Source organism: Caloenas nicobarica, chromosome 1, assembly GCF_036013445.1.
Source record: "Caloenas nicobarica isolate bCalNic1 chromosome 1, bCalNic1.hap1, whole genome shotgun sequence".
NCBI classification, from domain to species: Eukaryota; Metazoa; Chordata; class Aves; order Columbiformes; family Columbidae; genus Caloenas; species Caloenas nicobarica.
In genome coordinates, this window is record NC_088245.1 from 103189935 (window position 1) to 103207378 (window position 17444).

The 17444-nt window shown below is 41.6% G+C and overlaps 1 protein-coding gene across 1 annotated transcript in view; it reads left to right on the top strand.

The window, feature by feature from the left end:
- SHROOM2 (shroom family member 2) overlaps positions 1-17444 on the top strand; it is a 125854-nt gene that overhangs the window by 84272 nt on the left and 24138 nt on the right. The window contains exons 4-5 of the mRNA XM_065658673.1: positions 1138-3787; positions 5739-5842. Coding sequence (XP_065514745.1) covers positions 1138-3787; positions 5739-5842 — 2754 coding nt within the window. The remainder of the gene's footprint in view (positions 1-1137; positions 3788-5738; positions 5843-17444) is intronic.

Genomic DNA, 17444 nt, shown 5'->3' on the forward strand with positions numbered 1-17444 from the left:
GTGGAGTAATTCTGGGATTTCTACCAAGGGGCTTTGCATGCAAGGGCAAGAATTTGAATTTGGTTTATAAAAGCAAGAGAGGCTGCCAGTGGAGTTCAAACAGGGAGATGTGATGAGAATAATTGAAAAGACTTGTCTTCAGCATCAGTGTGTTGGATTGACAGGAGGGCGTATGCTGCGAAAGATATAAAAGAAAACAGAACAAAACTGATTGGGTAGGAAAACAACAGAAGCAGCAAGATTTTGAAATAGTGTCCTAAGTAAGGGATCCAGAGATCCATCCATCCAGGGATCCATCATCAAAATCACATTTCTATAGAGGAAAGAGTGTCAGAGAGGAACTGGTGGCAGTAAGGATTCTTGAAGGAAGGTGAGAAGTTTAGTTTTGGCCATGCAGAGCTTACGTTGCTCTGGCATCTCCTGCTGACGGTTTCCTGTCAGTGTTTTGAAACTGGGTGGAATTGAATGACATTGAATGTTGTACGGGTGTCAACCTGAGAGTGGTTTGAAACCACACTGGTAAGGTGTGTGTGGAGGCTCAGAACTACAATGGTAGCATTTGAAGCAAATGTTTTTAGTGAGCATTAATATAGATATGAAAATATTAAATGAATGGGCAGATTTGGATAAGCAGGACAAGGGAATAACTTTATGGGTTTAAGAAGGTCAGAGTGAGGTTACAAAAGATGAACAGGGAAGTATGTGAGTTGAACAGCTACAAGAATTGGGGTGCCTGGAAAATAAGTTGAAAAATAAGTTGGAGTTTGTCCTGGGAAAGGGGGAGCTAATGGGGCTCAAACTAAAGTTGTCTAAAAGTAAAGTCAGCAAAACCAACAATTTGCAGAAGGAGAGGGGAGCATTCAAGGAGATAAATGTGTATTACTTATTGATAAACTTACAAAGGGAAGTTGAGTTAATTACAAAAGTTTCGAGCTTTGAATCAGTGGTAGAGTATAAAGGTAAATCCCTGACTTTGTGTTCAAACTTCCAGTTTTGTTAGATTGTCTTGAGTAACTGCTATGCAGATGGATCTTAATCAATGTTAGTAAAATTGGTGGCTATATATTTATAATTATGTTGTGGCATTTTTTGACTGGTATATTTATGCTGAGGCTTTTTGTTTGCTTTCTACCATAGTTGTTCTTCTCATGACCTGTCAAACTCGTGGGATCAGTCAAGTCTACATCGCACTTCTGACCAATTCAGCTCTTTGGGAAGTATGGACAGCTGGGACCACACTCCACAAGTAGCCCAGTATGGAAGACTTTCTTCAGCAAGGTCTAATAGCAGCATTGATCATCTAGGGAGCCAAAGTAAGCGGGATTCAGCCTACGGGTCTTTCTCCACGAGTTCTAGCACCCCTGACCACACTCTCTCCAATGCAGACACTTCTTCGACAGAGAACATGCTATACAAAGTAGGCCACTGGGAGACGATTAAGCATGGAAACAAATCTGGCCAGTTCTTGAATGACAGTAGTGGACTAGAGGACAAACCCAGCTATTTGCCAACTCCCATCCAATATGAGAACAACAGAAGTCCTAGAATAGAGGAACACCCTGATGTCAAGCTCACTAGCTCTGGAAGATCCAGTTTTGGACCTGTCTGGTATGTTCCTGATAAGAAGAAGTCGTCTTCTCCTCCCCCCCCACCTCCACCTCTTCGTAGTGACAGCTTTGCTGCTACCAAAGGCCATGAGAAAGCCCATGGCTCTGCGTACTCAGAGGGTGCCAGCACGCAGCACTTTACAGCCCTGAACCGCTCTCAGCCCAGGAGTGACTGGAACTTGGAAACTGTGGAGCAGCAGCGGCGACCCTCCAGAGCATGTGACAGGAGGGTCAGCAGCTCCAATTATAAATCTGATCTCAGTTCAGAACACACTTTTTCTTCAACTGGTGAAAAGTACAATAGTAATGCAGGAATGGTGAACAAACTGCAGTCATCCTTGTCTAGCACTGATGTTCGGTTTGTGCAGCCCACTTACAGTTACCACCACCAGCACCAGTACAGTGATGAAAGCACTTTTTTCCACAATGCAAGACTCTTAGCTGCGCCTAAAGATCAGCAACATTATCTGGCATATAGCGGCATTCAGGAGTTACCTACAGATCATTTTCATGGCTACAGTCCAAACCAAGCCAGTCTGCTCAACACTTCCGCTTCGAACAGTGCTGCTGAACAGAAAGTGGACAACACTGGACAGAGTCGTTATTATTGTGTGACAGCAAAACAGCCTGCTCAGGGAAGCTCAAAGCCACTACAACTGAAGGATGACAGCTGGAAACCTGCAGTGGGGACTGATGCATCACTTGGACCTCATGAAAATCCCGCAGTTGTCACAATGGTCCAAAAAGCAAAATACTATCTACCTCAACCATCTGTTGAATCTTCACTGAAAGCGTGTGAGAACAGTAGTCATTACCCCATGGACAGACATGGGGATGCTAGGTGTACTGTAGTAGAAGAAGCTAAAAAAACCAATCATATTGAAAAGTCTGGACAAAAGAAAAACTTCGAGAGCAGCTCTGAGGAAAGTGAAACTAGGTATGGTCAGCAGGAGTATGTGAAGGGCTGCGTGCTTACCACTGAAAACAGATGTGCTCAGAAAGATTTTAGGTGGGGTAAAGATGAGAATAGCAAGATTTCTCCTCAGAAGACCCCAATGTTGCACTCGTTAGCTCAGGAAGGGAAAAAACAGTCTGACAACGACCCAGAAGTGGTAACAGAGCAGCGAGAGGCCCCATTCGACACTCACTTGTCTAAACAGGCACGAAGGAGTGATCGTTTTGCAACAACCCTGAGAAATGAGATCCAAATGAGAAGAGCAAAGCTGCAGAAAAGTAGAAGCACCGCTACTTTAGTAGGGTCATCTGAAACAGAGGAGTGCAATGAGACCTGGAAGCCAGATTCAGCAGAAAATGTCACTGCCTCCCCAGACACCAACTTTACCAGCAGCTACAAAGATCACCTCAAGGAAGCACAGGCCAGGGTTCTGAGGGCAACGTCCTTCAAACGACGGGACTTGGAGCCCAGCCACGCTGAATATCTCCCCAGGTCACCCGAGCGGAAAACTGGTAGTTACAACTCTTCGTTATTGGCTTTGGTTTCTGAAGATGTGTCTGGATTCCTCGAGGCTACACAAGCTAAACCGAACCCTACAGGGAGTGGCACTCATCACGTTCCTCGCATCGGAGCCAGGAAGAGGTTCACAACAGAGCAAAAACTGAAGTCTTACTCTGAACCGGAGAAGATGAATGAGGTGGGGATGTCAGAAGATGAGTGCCGTGCTCATTGCTGTCCAAATACATCTGAAGAAGCCCTGGGCTCGTTTGCAGACAGGTGGAAATTCTTTGAAGAAACAAGTAAGTCTGCTTATAGGAAATTGGCACAGAAACCGACTCCCCACGGTCTGGCTGAGGGACAGCCCGAGAGGCCGGATAGGAAAGCTCATGGTGCACAAGAGGGAGAGGAGTCGTGGTATGAGAGAAGAGGTCGGGCGGCCTCTGTTGAACTTGAAACTGCACATGCTTCAAAAGATAACGTCCACCACAGTAGCAGCAATAAGGCTGCTGATAGGATTGTGAAATCCGAGCAGCCCCAGCGCCTGGGAACCTTTGCAGAGTATCAGGCATCATGGAAGGAGCAGCGGAAGCCAATAGAGCCAAGGAGCTCAGGAAGGTACCATTCAGCAGATAATATCCTCGATGCAGGCCACGAACAGCATGAGAAAGCCCAGTACACCCATGAGAGGTCTAGATCATCCCCTTCTACTGATTTCTACAAACAGGTACAAGTGTCTTTCTCATTATCCTTTAAATTGCCTGAGGCGAGGGGGGCAGGAGAGTGGTGCAAGGGGAAAGACTTAATTTTTATGAACATTGCCTGTTTAGGAATACAATGTGGTGTGGTGTTTGCCTTTTGTCAGTAAGGGAATAACTGTTATAGGTAGCTCTCATTAGAAAAATGAAGAAGATCAAAGTTTGCACAGGAACTGAGTGTAGGAAAGAGCAATTGGATCAAGTAATTTCTTGTGTGTTTCTTCCAGATGGAAGAAAACAACCTGTTTGATTTGGTAATATCCTCTTTTTTACAGTAGAGGTATAGGAGGATCAAAGCAATCTTTGCCCAGAGTTATCTCTTTATTGGTGTGGCTGCCTTCCCCATTTTAAGGCTTTCAGTTCTCTGAAACTATGAAGAAAAATGTTCCAAGGGAAATAATACCTACTTTTGTCCAATTCTGTTAATGGTCGAATCACTTTCCATGGATTTCCTCTTCTGATCTTGTTTGATGGAAAAGCTCCATAGGACAAAACTTCTGTCTAATAAAGTTTAGAGATTAAAAATATGCCTGTTAATGTTGAATCTACACTACAGCAGCAAATGAAGCTACTTAGTGTTTTATTTTACATCCGTTCACTTGATTTAAGATGTATAAATTTATTCCTTAGAGACATGCCAAATGTCTCTTCAACTTGCAAGTAAATATGAAGTTAATTTTTAACTGAGCAGGGCCAGGGAATGGTTGGCAGGTGGCAGGGGAAGTAAACAGAGAAACCAAGTCTCTTAAGTTCTGTGTTTAAAAGATGTTATTCAAACTGCTGCAAGATTGCCTGATATGTATAAGGCCTCATTGTGTGTTCAACCTGTGTTGCACTTCACCTTATGCAAGAAAATAATTGAGGCAATGCAGTCGTATATTATTTTTTCTTTTTTTTTTGTCTTGGTAATAACATTGCATACATACATACACATCTGCTCTGTGTGTGTATATATACAGGCAGCAGAATGAAAAAAGCTCAAAAAGAAACCAAAATGTTGATCTCTAAAAGTTGTGAGCTCTTTGTGTCTCTAAGTTTTGCAAAAAAATATTTTTGAACTTTACATGCAGACTCAACTCTGCAGGTAATTTACTAGGGTCAGGTAATTTACTAGGGTAGAGATCCCAAGCACTGGAAATAATCACCTGGAAGTTATTTTGAAAATTAAATTAACTAAATTACTAAATAATTGCCTACCCAGCAGAAAAATCATAATATAATCTATTCCATGTATGCATTTCTGGTTTATTAGTCAGTGCCTTTAAGTTCAGTATAGGCCTCCTGGGGCAAAAAGCAGACACCTGTTTAGGCACCTGGGAAATATGGTGATAAGTGCATTGAAGATGCTTACAACAGACTGAAGTAAATAAAGATGTTGTTTCGCATATGTGATTCAGATGATTCCAGTGCTAATGCGCAATTAAATTTCCTGTAGGTTCAGTGTTTGTAATGCAAAGCCATGCTTTGGGTGTGGTTGTTTGAAGATAGTGAGATAATAAAATTCTGGAACAGTGATGTTGTGTGTTTTACTGAGAAACCGAAGTACATGCTCAGAGATTCGAAAGCTGGTGTGTACTTGCCTCTTCTAAAATGTGAGCAACTCCTCTGTAACTTCTTTGCCTCATTTTGGGTTTTTGTCTTTGCCAAATGGAGGTTGTGAAGGTTTGTATAAATGTTAAGCTCTTCTGTAGATCAGCAGAGCAGTAACTCGAGCGCAGCCAGGTCAGCAGCGCTGCGCAAGGGGTCACACAGCATTCTGTGCCGCCTAAAACCAAACAAGCTTAAGACATGGTATGCTGTTGTCTTCATGTGTATTCAAATAGAGCAAACCCACAAATAAGAGGTTCCATAATCATAGATTATTCGGGAGTCTGAAACATGATGACTTGATGTCTTACTTGTGCTATAAACCACTTTTAGGAAGTCTCAGTTGAAGTAAGGAGGCAAGCAGAGGATTTAAAGGAAGATGGGGAGCGTATTTTCTCTAAAGTGAACAATCTGGAGGAAAGGAACTGCACTGTAAGGTAAGTATTTCTTAATTTCTGGCTTCAAGAGATTTCTTATGACAACTCCAATCTGTTCTTTTCCTGATCCAAACTGGAAATTTTGCCATGATGATTTCAGAGTGACTGCAATGCCCTTTTCCCTTCTTCCCCTTCTTCTCCCCACATACTTCCATGTGCATGATAGAATTAATGTTGGGACTGAAACGTATGGGGACTCTAGGTTTGAAGAAATTGTCAAGTGTTGAGTATATTACAGTTTGTTCAGAGCCAGATGATTCTTATTAGTGTGCATGAAACAATTCCGAATTTTTTTCATATTTATCAGTTACAGGTTTTTGGTGAAGGGGGGGGAAAGAGGGCAGTGGGGAGGGAATGCTTGAGATTTCCCAAAAGAGTTTTCCATTATTATCCTTGGCAAAGAGAGCATGCTACTGGAACAGTAGTGCTATAAATTGGACTTTTCTCTAGTTGTGCATTTCCAGAATGCAGTACAGGAACACAAGCCCCACCAAAAGTTGTTTTCCCATTTGATCAGCTCTGCTTTTCTCTGTTAATTCAAGTTTTAATTAAACTGTACAATATTTTCAGACCCTTTTCAAATGTATGACTGTATGCACGATGCAGTTCAAGTCCTTAAATGTCTGGCACACAGGGTGGTGCCCTCCTGGCCGTCAACGTGCCGGAGCTGTTGCAGTGTGAGCAGCAATTTCAGCCGCTGCTCACACCGCAGCTGCTTAAGTGGCATGTGGCAGCTGAGCTGAGGTTGTGCACACACTGCTATGGCCAGGTTTGATAGCTCCGGTTTTGGTAAACAGAAGTAACACACGTATAAGAAAAGTAATTTCTGCAGGCTTTCTTTGGTTCTGAAGTGGTATTAATATCTCAAGGGGAGAAAAAATTATGAACTGTAGCAAACACGTACTCCAGGAGCAACCGTAAAAGCTTCTAAACATTAATATTTATTTGTGGGTTTATATGGTTGTATTTTGCATTACTTATTGCCCAGCTGAAGAGACCATCTGCTATTTTTCTAATGCTTTGTAGCCCTTTGTACCTACTGTAGGGATTTCACAATGAATAGCCCATGAGGGTGTGCACGTGTGCGCAGGCGTGCGGAGGGGAGATGGGGCCCAAGTGGAGCAAGGGGGGGAGGCGGCAGCACCATCAGCCGGGAGCAGACATGCCTCTGTGGGCAGACAGCAGCCCTGGACAAGTGAAACGATTTCCATCCACCAGTGCTGAACCCTCGTCACAAAAGCGTGTGAATAATACTCCTACGCCAGCATTTTAGCTGTGTTTGTGCAGCACAATTCTTGCTTTATAATCACGGGATCCATGAAAATCACATGACTGGGCACCAGTTAAGCTGCAGCCTATTTTGACATACTATTTCAGACGTAGTATTTGGCCATTTTGCCGCATTACAGGAGGTTTTGTAAAATGGTCTCTTTGGCAGTCCTTCCCTCAGCACTTGTGTTATGCAGAGGGCTTACATGTCTTCCATATTAAAAAACTAACTAAATAAAATACCTCATTTGGGCATTTAATTCCTGTGTTGTGAACTACCACTGCATGATGATGAATGGGTGTCCTGTGGGAAAGAATATGTATTTCCATACTCTCTTTTTTTAACAAGGCATTCTTGTTGTCAAAAGGAGCTGGACTCATTATGACATGAATTGATTTTATGGGTTTTTTGAGCTGCCCTAAAGGCATTTAGTTTCCTATTTTTAAAAGCTAGCAATCTGCAGATGACTAGCAAATCTACCTGATCTGAGTTATATTCTAGAACATGAATATTAACCAAACCTGAGGTCTTCCTTGTGGTCATGTTTAATACTTCCCTTTGAAAATTTGGGTTTGGATTATATTGCTGATGGCCTTTATTTCGTGCTGTTGAGGCCTGCGCGCTGCAGTTGCCTTTGTGCTGCCGAAGCCAGCGTGGCCGTGCTGGGCGCAGGAGCAGCCCTTGGGCATTTGTGTGAGTCGGATGTGTGGGGACCCAAATGGAGACCCTGCTGTGGTGTCCCCGGTGCCTCCTGTGGGTGAGAGACTGTCCAATGCTACAGTCCGCCTCTGGCCTCCCCCCGCTACAGTTGCTGTGCCAAAAAAAGAAACAAAACAAAACAAATTTAAATAAACCTTGAATGTTTACCGTTACAGCTTCCCTGATTATTTTCAGGAGAAATGTGAGTCTCTTTAATGCACTGAACCTAGAATGAAAAAAGATTGAAGTATTATGACAGCAAATGGTTAAAAACAAACAAAATGTGCTTGATAAGCATTTTTTCTTTTCTCCTGGGCTTTTTGCTGCTGGTTCGTTTTGCTACAGTATTTTTTTGGTGCAAAACCTAAACTGACATTACTTCTGAAAGCTGGGGGTTTTTTTAAAGTTGATGAACATAATTCATTAACTCCTTTCATCTTTGGGCTGTGTTTTTCCCATCTGAGGTTACTAAGTGCTTCCAATGAATTCAGGTAATTTCATCTCCCTTTTTAGAAAAGCTACATGTTCTTCCAAATTGCAGTATTTAATAGTTTGGAGTATTATTTTTATAGGAAGATAAAGCAGTGGTCCATAGTAACCATTATCATCTCTCATGGAAGAACTAAGCCATTCTTATTATGAACTTACAGGCGTGCAAACAGTCATCTTACATGAGCTGAATATTTTTATACTGAGGCTTGATGCAGTTTTAAATATGTTTTTTAACTTTCGGACTACTTTAAAAGTGTTACACAAGTCTGATCTGTAAAACAAAAGTTGATGCTTTCTTGTTTTTAAAGATACAACTCTTTCTATTTCAAATTAGTTACAAAAGCTTTTTACATATGTAGAACCTGTCACTCTTTAAACATCTTTCTTCATGTATTTGTCAAATGACATACGCTGCTTATATAATTAACTTCCCTATAGATGTCTCTACAATTTCTAAACCGACATTGCCCTTCAAAAGGTTAAAGATGGAAATTTTTGCTCTGGCCTGTATTCTGTGGCTTCCTGCAGGATGACACAGAACACATAAAAGTCAATGTGCATCAGAAGAATAGTGCTTTGTGATCTCGTTCTTAAGATTGCCACCTACTAGCCGTGTTCACAGCCATTGTTTCCTTTCTAACATTTGACTTGGATCTCTATTAATTTGTTTCTGCAATGTCTATGAAAATTACATTATTTAAAAAAGTGAAAAAGGATTTATGAGAGCACAGGTCACGGAAAATCGTTCAACATTTAATAGGCATCAAGTATGGGACCACAGCATGACTCAACTCTAATTAGACACTATAAGATGTTTCTTTTAGATCTTTTATGCGTTACTAGTTGCTCTCCTCTCAGTTCTTGAAGACAGAGGAACAGCCTTTACCGTACAAAACCAAATCGAAAGTCATTCTTTATGCCTAAGTTGACCTAAATGCCCAAGTTTAATGTTCTTACCGGAACTATATAAGCAAAATGTTTTCACCTTCTGACCTTTTCCTCTTGAGGAAGAAATGGTGTAATCTTGGGCAACTGCTTCCTTACAAATCAGTGAAAAATTACGTTGTCAAACATTTCATGCATGTATTGCAAGCTTCAATATTTTATGGTACGAAAGAGGTCTAAGTTCTCTGTTATATATTTCACCTACAACAGTTGTCAATTTTTGCATAAATTCCTCCTGAAAGAGAGAAACATTTCCTATCAGTTTGCTAAGTACAGAATGACCTAGCAAGTAGTATTTTGTAGGAAATAAATTGCAAAATGTGCATGATTACTTTTTTATCTAATGTGCAGTATGCTAACAATTTCTAGATGCATTTTATTCAAGAGCTTGTAAAGTGAAGCGTCCTCTCTTTAAAATCAATTTAAGTATAATAAGGACTCTTACAAAGGTTTAAGTGCTCTTTCTTGAGGGAGATTAATGATTCAGTTAAAGGGAGAAGAAAACATGCTTTTCATGCACCCAGAACCTACCAGCTTGGTTGAAGTAATGCTTCAGATATCTGAATTCCTAATGATAATGAATTTACATGAGAAAATGCCTTCTTGCATGAGGTTAGAAATAAAAAAATGACAGATTTCCCTTTCCAGCAAGCTGTGTGCAGCTATTTGTCATCATCGGGAGGAAGTGCAGGAGAGCCAACCTGCATCCTCACAGGCTCTTAGATGTTAACAAAGACTTCAAGGACTTGAGCTGCTGAAGCCCTTTCTATTTACATTAGCATGTCTTTTTCATTAAGATATGGAAATAGGCATCTATTGGACCACTTTTTTTGCCAATGATGTCACTGTGTGTATCATGTGGACTAATGGATGATGCAGTACAGTCTTGGGCTGTTGTAAAAGTTTGTATTTTGTGTGAAACTGTGAAAACACTTCTGTGGCTCTTCTCATGCATATAGAGGCAAGAAAGAAGATAAAGTCCAGCAGCGTCTATTCATGTGTTAAGAGTCCCCTGCCACCTTTCCTCTCCCTTAGGTTTCTGTAAATACTTGTAATTAGTACAGGTTTCATTGCCATGAACCTCTGTGTCTTTCCAGTGTGCAGGTCAATGTGACTGACTAATCACAGAATCACAGAATGTTAGGGATTGGAAGGGATCTCGAAAGATCATCTAGTCCAATCCCCCTGCCAGGGCAGCAACACCTAGATGAGGTTACACAGGAAGGCGTCCAGGTGGGTTTTGAATGTCTCTAGAGAAGGAGAATCCACAGCCTCCCTGGGCAGCCTGTTCCAGTGTTCCGTCACCCTCACTGAGAAGAAGTTTCTTCTCACATTTAAGTGGAACCTCTTGTGTTCCAGCTTGAACCCATTACCCCTTGTCTTACTGTTGGTCGTCACCGAGAAGAGCCTGGCTCCATCCTCGTGACACCCACCCTTTATATATTTATAAACATTGATGAGGTCACCCCTCAGTCTCCTCCAAGCTAAAGAGACCCAGCTCCCTCAGCCTTTCCTCATAAGGGAGATGCTCCACTCCCTTCATCATCTTTGTGGCTCTGTGCTGGACTCTCTCCAGCAGTTCCCTGTCCTTCTTGAACTGAGGGGCCCAGAACTGGACACAATATTCCAGATAACAGCTAAATAAATATCACACTTTGAGGCAGCGCAACCTTGAATCACTGACACATGAAGGAAGTTGATGGAAGTTGATTTTTAAGAACAGTCACGCTAGGGCAGGCCGAAGTTCTACCAAAGCAGGTTTCCTTTCTCTGACTGAACAGTAGCAGATGCTGGGAGAAAACAAAACCAAGGCAAACAGGGAGCCGTGCTGCTGGGTGTCCTTGCCCAGCCGCTGCTGATCTGCAGCTAAAACGTGCAACCCAAAGTATTTGTGCTGAGCAGCCCTGGATAAAATTTTCTTTCAGAAAAGTGTCGAACTGGTTATGGACCCACATCGGCTTTCGACATGCATAGCTTTTTGTGCTGATGCGTTGTGAGGAAAAGCATCTCTTCTGCGGGGAGTGGGTGGAGTGTCTCCTCTGTGAAAGCTGCTGTATGGCTTTCCCCAGCCTGATTTTCTTCTTCTGTGTCTTTCCACATTCCCATATGTTCCTTTTGGAGCAAGGGGAGAGCTGCAGCAAAATTAAGGTGCACTACAAATTCATAAAGTAACATGATATTTCCCTTATCTTGACATTTTTTTTTCTGCTGTGGAGTACAGAGATGATATGTTCATACAACAGCCCGCAAAATTCAGTGTTTCCTTCCTGCATACCAGTAACATCAGTTATACATCTTTGTATATGATGCTGAGGACAAGCTATCCTGTGGATTACTTTGCATTCGTTAAAACTGAATTTCATCTGTTGTTTTATGGCCCGTTCACTCAATGTTAGGAAATCTTTGGCTTATGTCTTTGTTACTCAGAATAATTTCTTCACGGCAGCAACTGTTGCCACCTTCTTTTTCACCCCTTTTGTAAATTATCTAGATAACCAGTTCTGTTAATGATGTGATGAAGCAAGTGAGGGCTTTGTCTCGTGGTGGTCAAATTTTTAAGACCCTTTGGTGAGAACAAATATATACATATATTGTTTAAGTAGGATCTTCTAAAAATCAAAATAGTCATCCAGATCATTATTGTCCACGTATGTAATGTCTCTTTCTAAGAATAGTAATGCATCTGAGACATGGCTTTTCTGCATGAGCCCAAATGATTCTTTGTCATTTTAACATGCTTGTTAGTGCATCTGCTAAGTCTCTTCATGTGATTTCATAGAATCGTAAAATACCAAGTTGACCTGTTGGCTTAATTTAGATGTTACGTTTATGGTTCTGAAATTCTACAGATTCATAATGAATATTTTTTTAACTCTTGCTCTTTTTCTCTCGTTCTCTGTCTTCAACACCCTCACACCTTCCATCCCCAGACATTGCATGTGTCACTTTGCTCAAGCAGTTGCCCAGGCATCAGAGGAAGGGGTAGTTATGCATCACAGCTACTATTTCAGTGATTTCCTAGGGGAGTTTCAAGTGATTATCATATAGTCCAGGTAACTCATGACTACTCACTTAATGGTGGACAGCATCTCAGAAGAATTCCCACATATGTTAATTTTCTTCTGTGGCTGTATTTTCTTTGTATTCTTACTATTGTACTTTTGGCCCTATAATGTCTGGCACATACCTGTGTTTGAAAAAGGATTTCTGTTGTGTTATTTCTTTTTCTTTTTTTTTTTTTTTTCCGCTGACACCTTTAAGAATTTGTACCTCTGCCTTTTTTTTTTTTTTTTCTGTGTTTATGTATCTGTTTTGCTAGAATAGTTTTGGAGTTTCCTCATTGGGGTAGGACTTCAGTTCTCTGGATGTTCTTTTAATTACTGTTTAATCCAGCCTTTGGAGGCGACAGAGAGAGAGGGGAGGGAAAAGGGTGGTCCTCTGGGGTTTTTGGTAGGTGTTACACTTTTTCTCCCTGTTTCATATATTGTATCTTCTGTCACATGTTATCTCTTAGCATTATACCATCTGGCATGTTCCTTTTAAAAATATTCCTCTCATGTATGTAAATGCCCTTTTCAAAATTGAATGCCACAATGTGGATTCTTGATCTTTCAAGAATGATTAATCCACATACATATGGCCACTGGCACAGGGTAGCTCTTCAAGTGGCACAGTTTTGAACCAGATTCTTCTTATACCTCAGGATCGAGACAGGAGTCGGATGATAAATTGTCCCACTTGGAGTCTTTTCCCTTCTGTTGTCCATTTTGAAATTTTCTGGTTGCTTGAGCTGAGAGACACATGGTTCTTCCAGAGCATCCCAAATGCGTTATTTTGGGGTGTAGGATGGGTTGTGGTTAGATGAGAGGGCCAGACCTCGCAGGCTCCTGCCGTTGCCTTCCTGTTGGTGGCTCCCAGCGGTGCTGAGCCCAGCAGCTGTCAGGCGCACGTCCCGCAGGTCGGTGCGATGCTCCGCTCTGGCTCACCAGCAGCTGCTGGGTCTCATTAAGCTGGTACTGGACTGGCTCCAAAGCTTGGTTTGCAGTACGCTACAGTAACGTAGCTGTTTCTCCCCCAACCAATTTGCTCATTCCCCACACCCTTGTAAGTATGGCTTCTCCCTCTACCTCTGCTGAGTGAATTTTGAAGCCCTGTTTCTAAACTTGAAGGTAGCTACCCCGCCTCACGTATCCCCTTTTTTCTACTTCTAACTTCTTATTACCGAGTGAAGTTTCTTTTGCTTAGTTGCTGCTGGCACATCTGTTCTCAACTGTGCCTGCAGTGACAGCTAGGGGTATGTGAGGCCACCGTGGTCTGATAAAAGGAAGTGTTGGAAGGCAGTGGCTTCTTACGAAAGGTTTCCTCCCCTGCCCCCAAAAGTAAGTGTTTCCAAGTGTGAGGAGCTGCAGGAAGTCCAAGCTGTGATTCTGAAGGTACTGAAATTGGGGGCAGGTGAGAGGGATGGCACACAAAAAAGTTCACGGAGAGAGAAACAGAGAAAACTTTGTAAGCTCGGGTTCTTTATTGTGTTCTAGTTTGGTTTGACTGCTTTCCCTGGGAAGAGGATTAGAATGAAAACTATCTAAAGACTTTACGTTTTCGTTGCACCTCTTGAAATCCAGCTGTTTTCTTGTGGCTATTTTAATGATAACAGTTGAGTAGGGAGAGACAGTCTAAAATATAGTCTCCCGTGGTTATACTCATAAAAGCATCATATGATTTTATTTTCCCCTAAGTGACTTGATGAAAAGCATCTTTGGAACTAGGTGACTGATTTGTCGCCTCAGTGCAGCAGTTCACATATTTCTAACGTGTGGAGTGGCTTTACAGTGTTCTGGCACTAAAAGCTAGCCTGTGAGATCTTCACCTTCTGCTATAAGCCCTTAGGCAACATGGATTATGATTTGTTATCACCCAGGAGGCTGTTTATGCCAATAAATTTGAGTAAAGCTTTGTGCTGAAAAGTAAGGTAACAGTTACAACTTCCATTTGTCTGCATGGGACAAACAGACTTGCTACAGTCTGTTAACCAGTTGTGTTGTATTAGGTAAACAGGTGAGTTTTCTTGAAGTCATTCTCTCTCTGTCTCAAAATCAAATAGACAGCTTTGGGAGACAGAAAACATTCAGGGGAGGGGATTAACTGGATATCAGTGCTGTATCATAATATCTTACCACTGTATGTGATTTTTATGTGCAGTTTAGATAACATTTTGCTCTTAAAGTGGTCATCTTTAAAATGATCTTTTAATACATATTAAAGCCTTATGCACAGTTGCTCTAGTAAGTCTTTAAGGTGTTCTTGTAGAAAAATTGAAGGGAGCTTGAGCTTTGCCCTGATGAAGGCCATGATGCCTTTGGTTTCTAAAGATGGAGCGTGGGGGTGGTAATTTGCTTATGCAGCATGAAAGCATTTTGTTCCTTCCCTGCAGAATCTCCTGCAAGAGAGAGCGCATGTGCACACAATGCATGCAAAAAAATTCAAGCTGGAGGGCTGTTGATCAAGACTCTTCTCCAAAATTAAAGACTTGCTTATTTGAACATTGTTCAGAAAGGAGCCTGGTAGCACGCTGATCTTTTAAAATAATTTTAAACATTTAACGCTTGTGGAACTGTTGTTGCTGAAACGCAGATCATTATTTTCACAAATGAAAGGAAAAACCCTTAAAAAATTAAAGGACTTTTTAAATTTTTTTTTTTAATAACTGAATCCAGGCGGTTGGAGAGGGGGAAGGGAAGAGCTTTGAAGTCTCTGAGATCTTTTCCCTGAGGTCAGAAGTTTCTGATGATGTAACATACAATACAGACCAAGCCTTCACTTATCAAGGTTAAAGTTGATGGAGCTTGTATGAACTTGTCAATCATAGGAAGCAGGCAAAAACAAGCCAGCTGTTGTGAGGCATGGCTTTGAAAATCCTCTGTGTTACAGTAAATGAGACGCAGAGGTTGAGACAGATTGAGTTCTGCAAGGCTTTCAAACTCGCTGCCACATTTGCAAGGATGCAAAGCTCACGTATCCAGTGAATATGGGTAAACAGCTGTAAATCCCGGTAAGATTGTCTTGTCTTTAGTGTTAAAGCATGAGAGAAATGGCTAGAGGCATGTGCCTGAATTACCTTTTTCTGTCAGTTCTGAACAGAAATTTGCAGGATTAATTCATACAGTATTTCTTTTGTTCTCTAGTGTGTTTGAGTACAGGCTGTGTCTTCTGTCCCTATCACCAGAAGCTACAGTAGCAAATTAGGAAGGATGCAATGCTTGGTACAGAATTTTATTTTGCTTAGCATAACCGACTGCTCTGTTTGCAGATAGATTGGGAGAACAGGGGGAAAACATGAGTTAATTCCAGCTAGGATGCTCTGTGTGCATGTGCTCGCACACGCACACTGTTTTTAGCAGCTTTTGTTTTCACAGTTGGCATCACGCACACTGGAATTAGAAGGCAGTGCCTTTCGAAAATATTTTGTTTTCTGGACTGAGGGCTGCAGTGCCGCTGTTGTGGCTCGGGGTGCCAGGCTCGGGGTTCCTCTCAGCCAGGGGTGGTGCGAGAGCTTTTGCATCCTGTCATTTTCCTGGGCAGCCTGTTCCCAGGAGCGCAGGCTCGCACCGAGAGCTTTCCACAGCAGCAGGAGATATTAGCTGGGAGTGTGAGAGAACTGGATGTGACTATTGGAAGCAAACGGTGAGTGCGGATCTGAGTGAAAACATGGCTATTGAAGTGGGTGCATATGCATGATAATTAATTTAAATAACTGGTTTAGGGTTGTGGTGGGTTTTTTTTTCTTTTAGAGATAAATTGGTGCTTGCCTGAGAAACCCAGGTGACCCAGCTATTATTGACAGTGTTTCATTTTATAGCATTTTTTACCAAATTTTTGCTCAGCTGCAAGCAGCTGGTTTTGGTAGTAATAGCAACAAGAATATAGCAACAGCATATCAGAAAAAAAAAGTCTAGATGTAAAAGAAAAAAAAATAAAAGGAGTGGCAACTGGAATGTGGGATTGTTTTTTGTTCTAGTAAATTGATAAAACAATCATTTTTCTTTGAGCTTTTTTACCGTGAGTGTGAATTCCTCGTTAGCACTATTGGAAAGTATTGTCTTTTGTCTCTGCAGTGGTTGCCATTTGTGTAATATGATGGCTCTTGTTATACTGTTGGGATATTCTGATGATTGAATTTAGCGTGTAAGTACAGAACACATTATCTGGTTGACTTAAGTGAGTAGAAGTAATTTTAATTTCGTGCAGGCAATCCCCTGTGTGCTAGGACAGACATGCAATAGATAAAGCAAGTAAGAATACAGCAATAAAGGTTATTTTTTTTATCATTGATTTTTGATATGCAGTAGAATGGAGGAGGGGCTTTTATTTTATGAACTAAAGAAAGAAAAACATCCCTCCCTCTGCTCTTTCCCACAGGATTTTACCCTTCTGCATAAAGGTCTCTCTGCTGTTTTAAGAAATTTAATTTTAATGAGATTTGATTTCTATTGTGGGCCTATGCATTGTGCTGTTACCCATGACTGACTGGCCAACATTTCATCCATCAAAATATATTTGCTTATCTAACGCAGAATTAGAGTGGGTCTGTTACAAATTTGTGATTTTCATGGGGAGAGAGGTAACATTTTTAGAAGGAGAAAGAACATGAGATGAAACCCCATTGCCGTATATGTTGCTGTGCAGGCAGGACAGGAGAGATCGACAGACTGGCAAGCAGCATCTGTTATCGTATTTCATTCTGTGATAAAGCCAGGTGATAAAGCAAGGGTTGTTAAGCTAGACTGACATTTTGCTTTATCACATTGGATGCAACAACTAAGCTGTATTTAGTGTGACTGACTAAACAGATAGCTGCCATCAAAGCACAGATAATGTTAACAGGCACATTCTGAGGCAGAATTGGAAAACCAAGACTCATACGATAAATGGGTTGTAGTAACAATGTAGTAACAATGATGTGCCATGGGGTATACTTCATGAAATATCTGCTGGTTTTGAACTTTCAGTTGTCCTCTTAGGTATATCAAGGCCCCTCTCCCTTTTCCCCTCTCCCTTTTCCCCTCTCCCCTCTCCCTTTTCCCCTCTCCCTTTTCCCCTCTCCCTTTTCCCCTCTCCCTTTTCCCCTCTCCCTTTTCCCCTCTCCCTTTTCCCCTCTCCCTTTTCAGCACTCTCTCATTATTCAGCATTTATTATTCT